Below are 16,597 nucleotides of genomic sequence, written 5' to 3'. Positions count from 1 at the left end.
GTGAAAGCACAAAACCAAAAGCAAATCAAGAAGAGCAAAAGTCATATCTAACCAACCAGGATAAACGACCTCCCGAACACAACTCACTCAGCCGAGCCCCGCCCCTTCGCGGCCAGCCCCGCCTCCCCTCAGCAGGCCCCGCCTCTCCCCTTTCAGTCAGGCTCCGCTCCTTCCCCCACCAGACCGCGCCTGTTCCTCTGCCGCGCCTTTTGGGCGGGCCACTTCCCTCCCCGATAGTCCCCGCCTACCCAAGCCAGACCCCGCCCCTCCCAGGCGGACCCCGCCCCTTGGTTCTCGGCATTCCCTCAGGAAGGCTCCCGCTGTCTGCGTGGGTCTGGGCGCGGCGCGGGCCGGGCATGCGCAGAGCGTGAGGGCGCGGTTGCCGTGGCAGCGCCGGCCGAGGGGAGGGCGACCGGCGGGCTGAGGCGGCGGCGGGGACACCGAGAGCCCGCGGCCAGCCGGAGGCGGCGCCGGGCAGGCCTGAGCGGCGGGGCGCGGCGCCCGGCCCGTGGGGATGCGGGACCGGCTGCCGGACCTGACGGCGGTGAGCCGCGGGCGGGCGAGCTGGAGTGTAGCGGTTCGGGCCGGGAGCCCTGGAGGCACGAGGATGGGCGGGGGCGGGGAGGTGCAGGGCTGGGCTGGGGGCTCAGGGTGCGGGGTCACAGGGTGAGCGGGGAAGGGGAGTCCAGGTCCCGGGGCTCAGGCCGGGCGGGGCGGCCTCTGTGCGGGGTTGGAGGGGGCGCACGGCTTCCCCAGCCCGCAGCACCACCGTCCCACCATCTCCTTAACGCCCCGAAGGCACTCTTCTGCCCTCGCTTCTGCACTGGGCGTTGGGGCAGGGAATAGCTTTTGAGCCGGCGTCTCGGGGCCCGGCGGGGCCTCGAACCTCCTTTTCTGAGCTGGGCTCTGCTGCTTCTTCAGGTGACTTCCTTCCCTAGAGGCGGTCCATTCCTTCGCCCGGTTTAAATCCTTGCAGAGCACTTATGACCAGAAATTATTTGTTGAATTATGGACTGTTCCATCCTAGTATGCGTCAGCTCCCTGAGAGCAGGGACTTGTCCCCTTGCTCCCTGTCTTATATCTGGGGTTTTGGGTGGGACCCCGCGCGCAGTAGGAGCTCAGTGTATAGGTGGGAACGGATGTATCTGATGCCACATGCCAGTGGGCGCCTTGCCGGACTGGATGCTGGAAGGGAGCGGTGAGGCAGGTACAGAGGGGCGCCTTTTGTTTCCCCTGTAAATAGTTTGCTTTGCGTTTGTTTACTCCCAGTAAACCCCGCTGGTGGAGTACATAGGTGCTCAGCAAATTACCAATAACTTTAGTAAGAGAACAGTGTTTTGTTCCCTTAGGAAATGGAGTCGTGTTTGATGCATTCCACAGACAATACTGTGAATGAGATGATGACATTGAAACGGTAGTGGTTTATAGAATGTAGAAGAGTTGAAACATTTTAGGTGAACAGAATTAATTCTGACTTTTTTCTGGAAAAATACAAGTACTAAAATAGTGTTGAATGTTTGTATTTCGTTTCCCAGTACTCTGAACAGCCTCAGAACAGAGCAAGGCCCACTGCACTAAAGCACCCATTGAATGTAATGAATTAACTTTCTCCTCAGCTTCTAGAATGGATCCAGCCCTGTCCCAGGCTTAGGAAGTAGAGAGAATAGTCCCTCAGATTCTGTTGGCCAGATGAGGAATCTTAGTTTAGAGAAGCAATGAATGATTCATTCTTCAGATTATGAAAATTATGCTTTTACACTCTTACCCAGAAAGTTTCTTCATAGTGATTTTTCTTTGCTTCCCTTTTTACTAATGGTTAGATATTTTGATGTTTGTGTTTACAGGTTAGCAACATGTAAACGGCAAATTGCTGTTCTGTTATTGCACTCAATGGAGTATCCTTCCTTGTTAGAAGCTCAGATATTTGTTAAGTGAAGAAATGAAGAATGTATTATGAAAGAATACAAATTTATGAATGTTGGAGAACAGTAGAAAATGTGTTAGTGGAATATGTGAGAAGCTTTTCTTGGCTTGTTTAGCAAAAAAAGCAAAAAACAGAGAAGGCAGTTCTTTATCACTCTTAAGTGTATGTGTGTTTCAGCTCTTACGGCAACAGTGTGGGTAAGAACATGTTTTAATCTAGAATTCTAGAGGAAGAAGTGATCTTTTCTGATCCAGTACCATGTTGCTATGGATGAAGATTGAGCAGCTGTTTCTGTGTCTGGAGTTGTTGAATCTTGGGCAGAAAATTTCTGAACCTCTCAAAACCTCAGTTTTCCTGTATATATAATGAGGATAATAAGATTTTTTTTGTGTACTCTTATGGAAGAAGCGCTGAATCATAGAATTATCTCTTGCGTGTGACACTCTGGGAGAGGGTGGGAGAGAGAAAAATGCTTTGTAATTACAAGTGTTATTAATATGTACTAGTTTTTAAAATGTTTTCAAGCAGTTATAAAAAGCAACCTTCTCCCTGGCATATTAACTCAAAATTGAATCTGACATACTTAAAGTTTAACTTTTAATATTTGAAAATTCATCTGAAAATTATCAGCTATCAAAGCTAATTTTTTTTTTTTCCAGGAAATGTGTCTTTTCCAGGTAGCTCTTGGAGTAGTAAAATGACCTTTCACAACCATGTTTCTAAGTGGCTGGTGTTTTTTCCTAGGCAAACGTGAATATTTAATTTTACTAGTTAAAACGCCTGTGTTGTCCACATTAACAAAATGTTCTTGATGCTTTCTAGAAGTTTCCTTTATTAGCTGTTAGTGATTCCTCCTGAAAAAAAGATTCCCACTGATAACTACTCGGAAAGGACTTAAAAGTTAGTTTGTCCAATACAGTTTGTCAAATACAGATGTAACTGCTTCTAAGCAAGAATTCTCTTTTTGAGCAGCCAGTTAGTTCATTTGGGTGTAGAAAGTTTGAGTGACTTGCCCAAGATTTCCTAAACTCTAAATCCAGAAGGATGTTTCTGATTTTTAAAAAAATAAAAGGACCATACATTCAGTAGATTCTGAGCACTGGATCTCTGTGAGGTTACGTGCTAAGTGCAGAGGGCACAGAAATGAACTGGGTGTGTGCTGTGAATGTGCACAGCCGGGTAAGGATGTGTGCAGAAGCAGAAGGAAGTAGGTTTAGGAAGTAAGTCAAAGTGGGATTGCTGTCCTTCGAGATAATGACCCCAAATATATTTTGATTACCTTTTAAAAAAAGTTTGTCAGTGCAAAAGACTGTATTTATGATAGTTAAAAACAGAAAAATTGCAAATTTCAGCTGTGGGAATTTGCAGAGTAATAGACATAAACACACATACTTAGATGGTATTCATTAGTAGACATAGGAGAAGATTATATTTTTTAAGGAAAATTATATTGAAATGTAGTTGATTTACAATGTTCTGTTTCTGCTGGACAAAGTGATTCAGTTATATATATGTATTTTTTTTCATAATCTTTTCTATTAGGGTTTTCACAGGGTATTGAATATAGTTCCCTGTCTACACAGTAGGACTTTGTTTATTGAGAAAATTACTATTTTTAATACTTGGGTTTATGGTGATGAATTGCACGTAAAATTTTTTAAAGGGCAAGAGAAGCTGCCCGCATATTTTTAAGGTTCTATTTTGGCAGCTCAGATGGGGACACAGAGTGCAGATTGTTATGTGGTAAAGATTCAGGTTCCAACTTAGAAAGTAAAAACATTTTTTTCTAAGTATGTCACTGAAATTTAAAATACTGAGAATTTCATAATACATGTGTACTTTAATATATGAATTGTCTATAATATTTGAATATGTTGAGGATTTCATGATTTACTGATTCCTGTGTCATTCTACAGACAGTTGGGATCTTTGCAACCCAGATCTATAGTTTCTCTGTGTATAGGCAAGATGGATTGCATTTCCTCCTCCAGGGAATCTTCCCAACCCCAGGGATCGAACCCGTGTCGATCTGCATTGGCAGGCAGATTCTTGACCACTGCGCCTCCTGGGAAGCCCTTGATATTTCTCTGGGAACCACAATAAATACTGTTTGTATACAAAATAAAAAAGCAAAGTCTCTACATTTCCACAGGTTAATTACTTGTTTTTAATTTCAAGTCTGTTCATTCTGAATATGAGGAATGGAGAACCCAAGAGAGAACCAGTACCTCACTCTGGCAAGTCCCCTGGCCCAGTCCGCTGTTCCCACGTGCCCTCTCTGGGTCCTTGTGAGCTACTCACTTTGTATGTCTCTTGCCCCCCTCCCCTTTTCTGGCCCCACGTTTTCTTTTGGCCTCAGTGCAAGCACTGCTACCAGGAAGTCTTCCCTCTTGTGTCCCCAGCGATCTCCCATCTCTGCCCATCCGAACACACACGTGGTCCTGTTTTCTGCGCCCTCCCACAGACTCTGCACCCTTCCAGGGCAGATGGGTGCTGTCAGGTTTGCTCTGAGGGCTCAGAACTCTGCATGGAGCACCTGCTGGGTATGGTTTGAGTGCGTTTGCTTCTGAGCACGCCCATGGTTAGTTAGGAAAATGCAGATGACAATGGACTCTGTTGTCTTCAGGCTCTTTGGGTTGCAAGGGACAGAAACCCCTTCGCTAAAACAGAAAAGGGAGACTGATGCAATGGTAGAATGGGGCTTCAGACTCAACAGCGCGATGTGCTGTCAGACCTCACAAGGGGATGGAACCAGGGGCTAGCGAGCAACCAAGACTGCCTCTGTCTCCAGTCCTGCCCACTGTGCCGCTTCGTGCTGTGTGTGTCTGCGTCTTTGTTTCCTGGTTTCCCTGTCCTTCTGTATGTGCTTTCTCTCCTCTCCACCCCCACCTCCATCTCATCTCTGTGCCCTTCGTTCATTCCTTTAGCTGGTCTCAACTGAGTGGCTGCTACGTGCCAGGCACTGTTTCAGGCGTAAGTTGCAGCAAGACCCTTGAAGTCCTTGCTCCCCTGAAATGTGTCCTGGTGGGAGAGGACAAGGAACAGTTAAGTCAACGAGCAGTAACTGCTGGGGAGCATATAAAACAGTGAGTGGGTATGGGTTGGCTGCTTTGGGCTGGGTGATCAGGGGTCTTGATCAGGGAGGTCTCTGAGCTGAGATGTGATGAGAAGGAGGAGCCAGCTGGGTATAAGCTGGGCAGGGGGCACGGCCTGCTCTTAAGAAGAGAAGGATGATGAGTTTGATAGTGGTGAGTGAAAATGAGAGATGAGGAAAAATCTTTAAATATACCTTTGAGAGGAAAAAAACCAGAAGCATTTATGCAGTACAGTGTTATTTATGTAAAGTGTAAGGACCTGTAGTATTTATATAATAATAATGGAGATAAACATGAAGTGAAAATGTAAAGCATGAAACAGTAATATTCTACCTAGGGCATAAAACTATAACTGATTATATAAAAATATGGGAAAGAAATGATACTTATATCTGGCAACATGATTACCAACTGGCCAGCGGTCAGCTTTTACCTATTTTTAATTACAAGTATTCTTTTTTTTTTTTTAACTGAAGTAATGCAATTTTGAAAAATCACCATATTCTAGCAATAAAGCTATTGCCAGCATTGGGCATATTTCAAGATAATTGTTTCCCCACAATTAGCATTTGCATGGAATGCCCTAGTGTACATGTATATGGAGAATAACATGGAGAAAAATTGAGTATCTTATCCAACATTGGATTCTTTTAGTTTGCAATAATTCAGCTTCTCAATTATCTCAACAGAGAGCATTCCAGTGACAGAGAATTCATCTTTGTTAAATAGTTTCTAAACAGGGAAGCTCCTTACTGTCTCTTCCTCACAATACTTTTCACAGAGAGAATTGTATTTTAATATAATGCTCCTTTTAAGGAGAATTCTTTTAAAATTTAACAGAAATGGAATGTTGATATTTGGGTGCTTATCTTGCCCTTTGACACTTTGGAAATCAAGTTGGAGGCTATTCCCACTGCTCTTAGTGAATGCCACCAATCATTTTGTTATTTACGATAAGTGCACTGTTAGAAACAACAGCTGTTGTACAGAGGTTACACCATCTCAGCTGGAAAGATGGAACATGGGCTTCGTGGACGTGGGGGGCGATTGTGTAGCTTAAATAGCATTGTTAGGTAGTTATTCTTTGTTTTTTTAGTGAATGGAAAAGCTAAGATAGTATTACTGGGTCTATTTTCTCATGTCTAATAGTTTTGAGAATTCTAGATGGACCTAAGAAATATAAGTAGGAAATAGGCTTTATTCCAACATAAAATAAAAAGTTAAAAAAGAAAAAATATCTTCACAACTGATTTTATATGTTTTTATCTGTTTATGACATAAGAATACCATGTCCTAATGAATAGAAATAATTTTAATAATATCTAATCTGCAAAAATTGTGTTAAAATTGCACACAGTATCATTGTTTTGCTGATTTTTCTCTAAGGCACTGAAACATAATAGTAAAACCAATAGCCAAAAAAAAGAAAAAAGAAGGAAAAAAGACAGTAGAGGAAACAGATTCCAGTCATTGGCTCCCTCTTGGTCTGCAGGTAGAGAAATGAACGATTTACTAGCGAGTGAATGACTGTGAATAGAGATCACGCGTGGTGACATGTGGGTCTCAGCATCCAGGAAGAGTTGAGTTTTTTGGTGGTTGGTTGTTTATTCACTGCCTCCTGCAAGGAGAGTGGTCCATGTATAATGTAATGGTAAAAGGACTGACTTCCCTTAGGGAGAGTGTCATGTTGGACATCGTCTCCCCTGAGCCAGAAATAACTAAGTTTCTGTCCCGGAGCAGGTGGAGTAGGGAGCTTAGGTTCTCGGCTGTGTCACGCGTGGCAGGCAGCCTGTGTGTGGGCTTTGCCACGAGATGGAGTTGTGCTGCCGGGCTGGGGGCAGGGAGCGTGCAGGTGCAGTGAGACAGTCTGTGAACTGACCACTGGATTCATCGAGGGCTCCCTATATTATTCCTTCTACTTCCGTACATGTTTTGTCATTTTCCACAACAAAAAGTAAGACAGACACTGAGGCCTCTGAGAACTTCGGGTAGCTGTCAGAGGGGTGAGATGGGTGCCCTCTGCCCCAGGAAAGCCACGGTGGGGGCAGGTGGGTTGTCATCGCTCATCCTCTGGGCCACAAGGGAATCCCAGCCCTGCTCAGCCACGTTCAAGTTCATTCTCTACCCTTCCCCCATTCTTATTTGGTGAATTCATGGGGACTTAATTTAGTTCACTCCAGTGTCCCTGGCCCCTGGAATGTCCCCTTCCCGCATCTGTGAAAAGAAGTCAGCCATGGGGGTACAGTGACATGCAGGGTCATTCAAAGACGACATGATTGTGAAGGCCAAGGAAGCTGCCCCGGGAGCTCAGAAGGGAGCCTGGGAGCCAGGCTGTGCCTGGAGGACCCATGTGAAATCCCCTCCTCCAGGAGGAGGTCCGTGGTGTGTGGTCAAGAGCGAGGGCCTCTGGAGTCAGATGGATAAGGTGGTCTCAGCTCTGAATGTCCAGGGAAGCCCTTCACCCCTCCTGGCTTAGCTGCTTCTCGCAGAGTTGGGGGAGCAGGTGTGGAAGGCATTTTAAGTTTCCTGGTGCTCCTGCCATTGGTGAGTCAGCACAGTTGTGGGTTTGTGAAGTTGAACCCTCCTGGTTCCCAGAGAGGCTTGAGGCTGTGAGCATGGTGCTCAGCTGTCCTGGGGTGTTCTGTGTGTGAAATGGGGGTGCTTGCCCCCCTCCAATGGCTACTGGAGTGGGTAGCCATTCCCTTCTCCAGGGGATCTTCCCAAGGCTTCAGGTGGTGCTGGAGGACCAACACAACATCAAGTCCTCCTGCTGCCCCAGTGCCCTGGCCCGTGACGCCTGTTCAGTTCAGTTCAGTCGCTCAGTCGTGCCCATTAGCAGCCCTCTTTCACTTCAAATAATGCGGGAGCCTGGAGAAGAGCTCTACGCCGTTGGCGGGTTTGCCTGAACGTCACTTTTATTGCAGTTAGCTGATTGCTGATCTGCCTTTAAGTGCTCTTTTGCTGGGAATTAAGAACATGGACCTGAAATGATTTTAAAAGCCTTTATTGGTGTGTGGACACCCTGTGAAAATCACATGCCTTATGAAGCCCCAAGTGGGCAGTTTTCCTGCAGCCCCACCTTTGGAGAAGAAAACGGATGTCATCTTCACTTTAGAGACCAGGAGACAGACTAGGAGAAGTTGGTAGTGCCCAGCTGGTAAGCAGGTTAGAAGCCAGATGTGCGACTCCCAAGACAGTATTCTTCTCTCTAGTTGAGACTGTCTGCTTGGGTCCAGAGCGGTGTCTTGGTTAGTTAGCACGGTTGGTTAAAGAAAGGATCGGGGTCGGCACGCTTCGGTCCTTTGTGTGTCCTTGGGCTCTTGTGACAGAAGACCACAGATGGGGTCACAAACATGCTGTCACGTCTGGCCCCGGAGGCCAAAGCCTGAAGTCAGGATGTCGCAGGGCCACGCTCCCCCAAACCTGGGGGGAGTCCTGCCTTGCTGCTCATGTCTCTGGGAGTGGCGGCAGTCCTTGGCTCTTTGGCTCACAGACCCTTCACTACCCTCTCTGCCTTGCTCGCCACGTGGCCGCCTCCCCTGTGTCTCTGTCTCTTATAAGGACAGAGTCATGTGGGGTTAAGGGCCCATCCTGCTCCAGCATGACCTCATCTTAACTAATTACGTCTTCCTAGACCCTTTCTCCAAGTACGGGTCCTGGGGGTTTGCAACATTTATTTTTAGGGGGACAGTTCAACCCATAATACCTGCCCTGTTAGCAGAGCACAAATGAAACATTCTCAGTAGCAGCGCTGCCTAATTGCGGGCATCTTCCTCCGTGACCGGAGTCACGTGAGAGCAGGGTGGTGGCTCAAAGTAAGGGCCCTGCTGGGGAAACCACTCCAGGCGGATGCCCTGGGGAGTCGGTGTAAACAGAAGCAATGGTGTGCAGAGAGCTCAGCCTACAGCCCTGAGAGGCGCCCGCTGACCCCTGCCTGCAGCTCAGTGAGCTTCTCCCAGAACCCTGTGGAGGTGGGTTTGCTTTTCCCTCGAGACCGCCCCACGGCTGTCCAGTGTGTGTGTCACCTGGTGATAAAATACTCTTTATGGCTCTCATAAAAACCCCTTGTCTGAGGGAGCTCATGCCTCTCTATCTTGGAGAAGCACATTTCTTCCTTAGCCCTCGTAGATTGTCTTATCTGCACCCAGAAGTGGCCCCAGGGCAAGGGAGGTGCGGAAGTCTTCCATGGGGTGGTGAGAGATTCCTGTTGAAGTTTAGGCCAGATCGATTTGCCTCAGCGTGGGCCCTGGAAGCTGCAGAGGGAGGCTGCATCGTGTTTTCTTACCACATTTATTACATTTGGCAGATCTTTCGTAACTAAATTTAGTGGAATTTTGTTTCCACATCATTCCTGGTTGCAGATCAGTAAAGCTACACTTAAAACTTTTAGTGCTCAATGACTCTGATTTTCCTGAGGGTCCAGAATTCCTGAAATCTGTGGCTGCCTCAGTTTCCGCAGTTAGAGCTGAACTGGCTGCCCAGCGCGCCCGCAGGGAGATGGTTCCAAACAGTTCCCTCCTCTGTATGCTGCCAGGCATCTTTCCTTTCTCCTCTCGAATCCACAGCTCTCACTGGTAGATCCTGTGGCACGTGTCCTTGATAAATATTGTGTGACTCGGATGCCAGGTCCCGGGGTCTGACATTGTCTCCTCTCCCCTGTAGCTGTAGACAGAGGTGGCTTTCTTCCCACTATAGTAAGTTCCCTACATACAAACGAGTTCAGTTCTGAGAGCATGTTCACAAGTCTGGTTTGTTTGTAAGTCCAACAAAGTTAGCTTAGGTACCCAACTAACACAGTCAGCTATATAGTACTGTAGTGTGAAGTGAAGTGAAATGAAGTGAAGTGAAAACCACTTAGTCGGGTCCGACTCTTGGTGACCCCATGGACTATGCAGTCATTGGATTTCTGCAGGCCAGAATACTGGAGTGGCTAGCCATTCCCTTCTCCAGGGGATCTTCCCAACCCAGGGATCGAACCCAGGTCTCCCTCATTGCAAGCAGATTCTTTATCAACTGAGCCACAAGGGAAGCCCTGCACACAAATAATACATAAAAAACAAACATAGAAAATTAAACATTTAAAATCTTAGAGTACCTTGAGAAGTATAGTAGTATAGTACGACAGCTGGCGAACAGGGCTGGCAAGAAGAGTTACTGACTGGAGTGGGGAGTGGAGGTGGGAGATGGCAGAGCTGAAGGATCGTCAACAATAGGAGACGGAGGGCAAGCTGCAATTTCACTCACGCCTGACGCTGATGACACTGGTTCCTTGCTGGCTTCAATTCTATCTTCCCTCTCAGAAAAACGGTCCAGTGATGTCTGGGTAGTAGTTCTTTTTTTCTCATCATACCAGTTACCAACTCCATCGTCACTGCTTTTGCATTTGCTTCCAGACATCCTGGGCTTGAAATAAAACTGCATTACTATACAGTAAAGTGTACAAAAGCACAACTGCTTGTAGAGGATGTACACACGTGACAGTGTACACCAGACATGCGAACTTACGTGATTGGACATGGGAGTGCACGTTCATGTCTTTGAAAGCTTGCAACTTGAAGGTTCGTGTGTAGGGGACTTACTGCAAAGACTTTTCACTGTTTCATTCTTTTGCCTCCCTTGAGGGCTGGGTTAGGGTTACAGTGTGATGAGGTTCTGGATGTCCTAGGGTAGTCTCAAGTCATGGAATGCCCCACTCTGGCCCCACCCAGCCGGAGACCCAGCCATCCCAGGCGGTCCTGATGTCCCTCAAGTGTGAGAACCCCTGGCCTAGAACATCTCTTCAATGTTATTTTAAACTGAGGCACCTGATTTGTAAAGTACAGTGTCATCCTGGCCTTTCCCAGTGGTGGGTTGCTTTCTTCCTCAGTATTCCTTTGTTGTTCATTTGCGAAGTTGTGTCCAACTCTGTAATCCCCTGGACTACAGCACGCCAGGTTTCTCTGTCCTTCACCGTCTCCCAGAGTTTGCTCAAACTCCTTTGAGTTGGTGATACCATCCAACCATCTCATCCTCTGTTGTCCCCTTCTCCTTCTGCCCTCAATCTTTCCTAGCATCAGGGTCTTTCCAATGAGCTGGCTCTTCGTATCCGGTGCCCAAAGTATTGGAACTTAAGCTTCAGCATCAGTCCTTCCAAAGAATATTCTGGGTTGATTTCCTTTAGAATTGACTGGTTTGATCTCCTTGCTGTCCAAGGGACTCTCAAGAGTCTCTTCCAGTTCCACAGTTCACTCAGGTCTTCTTTAGAGTCTGTCTTTAGTAAAATGTTTATTGATTATACGAGTGTGGCCATAACTGGGAATTACTTACTTAGGGAAAATGATAAACACTAGCTAACATATGTGAAAGTTCTTTGAAAATTATTTCCTAATCTAGAAAAGTTGGGCCCAAAAGTCTGGAAAAGAAAGTTACAGAGGATGAGATGGCTGGAAGACGTCACCGATTCTGTGGACCTGAACTTGGGCAAATTCTGGGAGATGGTAGGGACAGAGAAGCCTGGCGTGCTGCAGTCCATGGGGCTGCAAAGGGTCGAGCTGCACACGACTGAGCGACTAAACAACAACTAGAAAAATTGACTAGTGGTGTCAGTATTTTTAATCCTTATAGACAGTGTGCAATGTAAGCAGATTCACTTGTGGAAGATAAACCTGCCCTGTGTCACATGGACGTACTCAGTGAGAATGAATGATCGATCCTCTGCCGCTCAGTTCTCGGAGATCTAGCTGTTGATTCCCCCTGACGTGGCTGCTTCTCCTGGCTGATTGGCTGTGTGCGCCTGCCCTGACTGTGTGTGGCCTGGTGGATGTCATGGCCTTGGTGGGTGGCAGGCTTCTTACGCTTTGGTGCTTTTAGTGAGCTGAGATCGTGTAGGTACCCAGCTGCTCTTGTCTTTCAGTTCACTGTTGGTGCCTCTGTGAAAACTTTTAAAACCAGAATTTTACATTTCATATTTTTCCATTTCAGTGTAGGAAAAATGATGATGGGGACACAACTGTTGTTGTTGAAAAGGACCATTTTATGGATGATTTCTTCCATCAGGTAAGAGTCGTTTTGTGAAAGCCAGTCTGTCATTTTTCTTTAAACATAATTAAATTAATGTAACTGTGCATTTGTCGTATTTGAAATAATACCCAAACTAAATATTTTAAAAAATTGACGTTTGAATGACAAAAAGTGCTGTAGACTTTTTAGTGCTTTTAGCACATTTGTTGCTGTTGAGCCCTTCTTCCTGGTGACTGACTTGGGGCGGGGGGAGGGTGGGTGAGAACGGTGATGGGGGGCCGAGGGCCTCTGAGGAGACTGAAGCCCACGAGCTGGGGGTGGCCAGCAAGGTGGGCCTGCTGCCCACGGGCTCGTGCTGGGAGAAGGGACCTCCTCCAAGCACAGGGTCCCGAGGGGAGGCCCTGCCGCACCCATGGCCAGCGGGGTCCTCCAGACGAAGGGAGCCTGGGTCCTTGCAGTGGAGGGCCTGGTGGCGGTGATGTCCCTCAGCTGGCAGTCAGGCGTGCACAGTACACACGGCGAGGCTTCTCCCGCTCTTCTGTCGAGTGCCAGTGAGTCCGTGTATCAAAGGGCTCGCTCATACGGTGCATTTTCTAAAATCTGTGATTAAATTTTAAATTCTTCTCCTGAGAAGTTTCCCAAATATCAAAGCATGAGTCTCTAGGTCATATGGGACTTTGCTCACTCCTGAGAGATCTTATCCTTGAGCAAAGATATGATTGTGGCAACTCTGCTCTGCCTTGGTTAGCCTGGCCTTTCTCTGGACTGTCTGTACAGGGGCGAAGCCTCTGGACCTGTGCCCTTGGGTCTTCCCTCGAACCTGTCTCCCAGACTTCCCCCTAAGGCCTTTCCTGCTCCCTCGAAACTCCCCAGGGTTTTTTCCTAGAATTTAAACATGACAGCATGTTTAAATTCTTAACCCTAAGTCATAGTTGATCAAATTTTGCATAATTTCAAATATTTGAAATTGAGTCTGAGAACAGATATTTTGACTTTGTTAAGCATTAAGAAAAGAAACATGGTCAGTATAACTTTTTAACAATGAAAACTTCATTTGCAAGGACTTGTTTTGATTATGCTGAATCTAGTCTGAGTTTGAGTTGATTCTTAAATCTGTTGGCAGTGTAAACTGGAAGATACATGGATCAATACATGCATTTGAAAATATGTAATATGTTAATTAAAAATGTATTACAAGTTACCAACTTTCTAGCCAGAATTTATTGAATACGTAGTTCATTGGGTTTCAAATATATTTATGTTAGTTCCTAGTCTTTTCTAATTGAAAAAAACATGAAATTAAATCATTATCTATAGGGCTTACTTTACTGGAGTTAAGTTACTGGATTTCTGGATTTCACTTTGCAAACAAGATGCTTTTCATCCTGATTAGTTTACCTGCCCACTTTGTAAAATCATTATTTCTCTGATTTTACCCCTTTTACCTAGATGCTTAGTCCTTCCATATCAGTTCTCCAGAAAAACCCATATTTTTTTTTCATATTTTTTATTTTAAGAATATTTTAGCAGTAAATGATATATTTCATAGAAGAATTATAATCGCTGTGTCATTGAGCTGTAGTAACAGCACTAATCCATTTTGGCTGCAGGTATTAGAGACGCATACAAAAACGGGTGAGTGGTGTGAGGGAGGTTTGAGAGCCATTGATTCTAACTTAAGTTCCAGTTTCGTTTGTTAAATAGTTGACTTATTTTGCAGTTGACTTCTGTGAAATGACTTTTTTTTGGCTGTGCCGTGCTGCGTGTGGGATCTTAGTCCCCAACTAGGGACTGAACCTGTGTGCGCTGCAGTGGAAGCCTGAGGTCGTAACCACTGGACCGCCAGGGACATCCTGAAATGACTTCTGAAACAAACAGAGAAGCAAATGATGTTTGTTAATACAAGCTCTTTCTTTAGAAAATGACATTTAGGTCTTAAGCATTACATAGAATATTGCAAAAGAAAGGAATTTTGCACATGACCAGTGTTGGTTGAAACTAAAATAATGTTGTAATAGGCGGCCAGGAGATCCCCTTTTTGTGAAAGTAGCTTGTGGCTGTCCGAGAGAGCCCATGTGGTGTAATTCATAGGCGTAAATGGGCCTGGCGCCACCGTGAGAATGGCACTTCCCTCCTGGTACCGAGTTGGTGGCTCAGCAGTTTCCTTTTCTTTTTGGGCCACACTGGTGCTTCTGCTGCACAGATAATGTTGGTGTGTGTAGAACTTTCCAAGAGGCAAAGGAGTATCTTTTCTACTTTGTGACAGATGTGTCTCACTGACTTTACTTCAGAAATGGTGCTTTAAAGATGGCTAACTGAAATGTAAATCTGTGCACTAAACCCACAAAATCATTTGTGCTTAAGCTTGTGTGATAAAGTAACAAAAATTTAAAAAGGTTCTGTTGTAATTTTGTGTGTGGTTTTTACCTGATTAATAAAATTAAAAGTATGTGAAGTTCTGTAGAAATCATGTATAGATGGAAATAACACTCAGGACTAATGAAATAGCCCTTCACTGCTCTATGAAAGCAGAATTCTGTGTCAGACTGTCCTCTAATATGCAACTTTTCAAAATGTGCTGTGAGGCTTGGACCCAGTGTCCCTGGGATCCCTGAGACCCTTCGAAGGAGTTTGTGTAGCTGAAACAATTTTCATTACAATACGAAGATGTTCACCTGTTTGCTCTCCCTCTGTCATGAATGACCATGGGGGTGGGGGCAGTTTTCAGAGGCGACATCACAACAGACTGAACACAGAAACAGGCATCAGAATCAAGGTGCCTTCCGTTAAGCTAGAAGCTAGATTTGCAGAGAAATGTAAATCACTGCTCTTACTGTCACTGATTTTGGGGGAAAATACTACTTTTTTCCATAAAAATACATTATTTATGTTAACATGTATTTTTAGTGTCCTGCTGCTGCAGTAACAAATTGCCACGAATACAGTAGTTTTAACAGAGCATGCATTTATCGTCTCACAGTTCCAGAGGTCAGAAGTCTGGAACGAGCTGGAGCACACGTCAGGGTGCTTGCAGGGTTATGTCCTCCTATAGGCTCGAGGGAATATCTGCGTTCTTGCTGTTCCAGCTTCTGGAATCTCCTTCATTCTTGGCTCGTGGCCCGTTCCTCCATCTAAAGCACATCTCTGCTTGTTTCTAAATTTGATCCCATTGCTTCTGTTTTTTAAGGACTCTTTTGGTTACTTTGGATATTCAGATAATCCAGGATAATCGCCCGTCTCGACCCTTAACTAACCACACCTGCCAAGCGCCTTTTGCCCTGTAAGGTCACGTGCAGAGGATTAAGATGTGGACGTCCACCACAGCATGTCGTGGGTTTGTGATGACTGTAGTAAGAGAATTCTTACATGTTAAAGATGTATCAGAGAAGGCAATGGCACCCCACTCCAGTGCTTTTGCCTAGAAAATCCCATGGACGGAGGAGCCTGGTAGGCTGCAGTCCATGGGGTCGCTAGAGTCAGACACAACTGAGCGAATTCCCTTTCACTTTTCTTTTTCATGCATTGGAGAAGGAAATGGCAACCCACTCCAGTATTCTTGCCTGGAGAATCCCAGGGATGGGAAGCCTGGTGGGCTGCCGTCTCTGGGGTCTCACAGAGTCGGACACGACTGAAGCGACTTAGCAGCAGCAGCAGCAGCAAAGGTGTATCTCCGCTGTGGTACTTAGATCGGAAGGAGCTGCAGCCTACCTGAGCCAAAGCAGACATCTCACCTCTCCACAGAGAGGTACATCCCCATTGCTCAGAAATCAGGATGATGAGAGAGGACACACTCCTAGGAGAGGCCTCACCCTACCCCCATCTTCATCTGCTTGTCTTCTCACCTCTCACCTCGAGAGGGGTCCTTTTTTAAGTTTCGTTTTGAGACATCCCAGTGTTTCTTCCTGTAAATGTTAACATCTGCCCATTAATCTGTTTGTTTTGGCATTTTTCATCACTGTTAACACGTATATACAGTATTCTGCAACTCATAGGTATTTTTTCCCCCTGTGATTTTAACTGGGTAATATATGTAATATATCCTGAGTATCTTTTTATGTCTTTTGTTATAGTTCCATAATGTAACCTAACAAGCCTCCTTTTGCTGGGCTTTAGGATTTTCCTTGGAAGGCAATGGCAGCCCACTCCAGTACTCTTGCCTGGAAAATTCCATGGACAGAGGAGCCTGGTGGGTTGCAGTCCATGGGGTCGCTAAGAGTTGGGCACAACTGAGCGATTTCACTTTCAGTTTTCACTTCCGTGCATTGGAGAAGGACATGGCAACCCACTCCAGTGTTCTTGCCTGGAGAATCCCAGGGACGGGGGAGCCTGGTGGGCTGCCGTCTATGGGGTCGCACAGAGTCGGACACGACTGAAGCGACTTAGCAGCAGCAGCAGCAGCAGCAGCAGGATTTTCCTAATTTTTCTTTTAAAGATATATATATATATATATATATGTATATATATTTTATATGACCATTTTTTAAGTCTTTATTGAATTTGTTACAATATCATTTCTGTTTTATGTTTTGGTTTTTTGGCCATGAGGCAGCTCCCTGACCAGGGATTGAAACACTTCTTC

The 16,597-nt window shown here is 45.7% G+C and overlaps 1 protein-coding gene across 4 annotated transcripts in view; it reads left to right on the top strand.

Moving 5' to 3' along the window:
- Nucleotides 1–401: 401 nt before the first annotated feature.
- STX2 (syntaxin 2) overlaps nt 402–16,597 on the top strand; it is a 66,352-nt gene continuing 50,156 nt past the window's right edge. Inside the window, exons 1-2 of one of the 4 annotated variants that reach the window (XM_027567061.1) lie at nt 402–544; nt 11,980–12,054. In XM_027567061.1, the coding sequence (XP_027422862.1) occupies nt 515–544; nt 11,980–12,054 (105 nt within the window). In that variant the 5' untranslated portion in view covers nt 402–514. The remainder of the gene's footprint in view (nt 545–11,979; nt 12,055–16,597) is intronic. The other 3 variants (XM_027567064.1, XM_027567062.1, XM_027567063.1) reach the window with 3 other exon arrangements.

The sequence above is a fragment of the Bos indicus x Bos taurus genome, chromosome 17, assembly GCF_003369695.1.
Source record: "Bos indicus x Bos taurus breed Angus x Brahman F1 hybrid chromosome 17, Bos_hybrid_MaternalHap_v2.0, whole genome shotgun sequence".
NCBI classification, from domain to species: Eukaryota; Metazoa; Chordata; class Mammalia; order Artiodactyla; family Bovidae; genus Bos; species Bos indicus x Bos taurus.
Note: the sequence above shows the minus strand (reverse complement) of the source record. Positions and strands in the feature narration are given on the sequence as shown.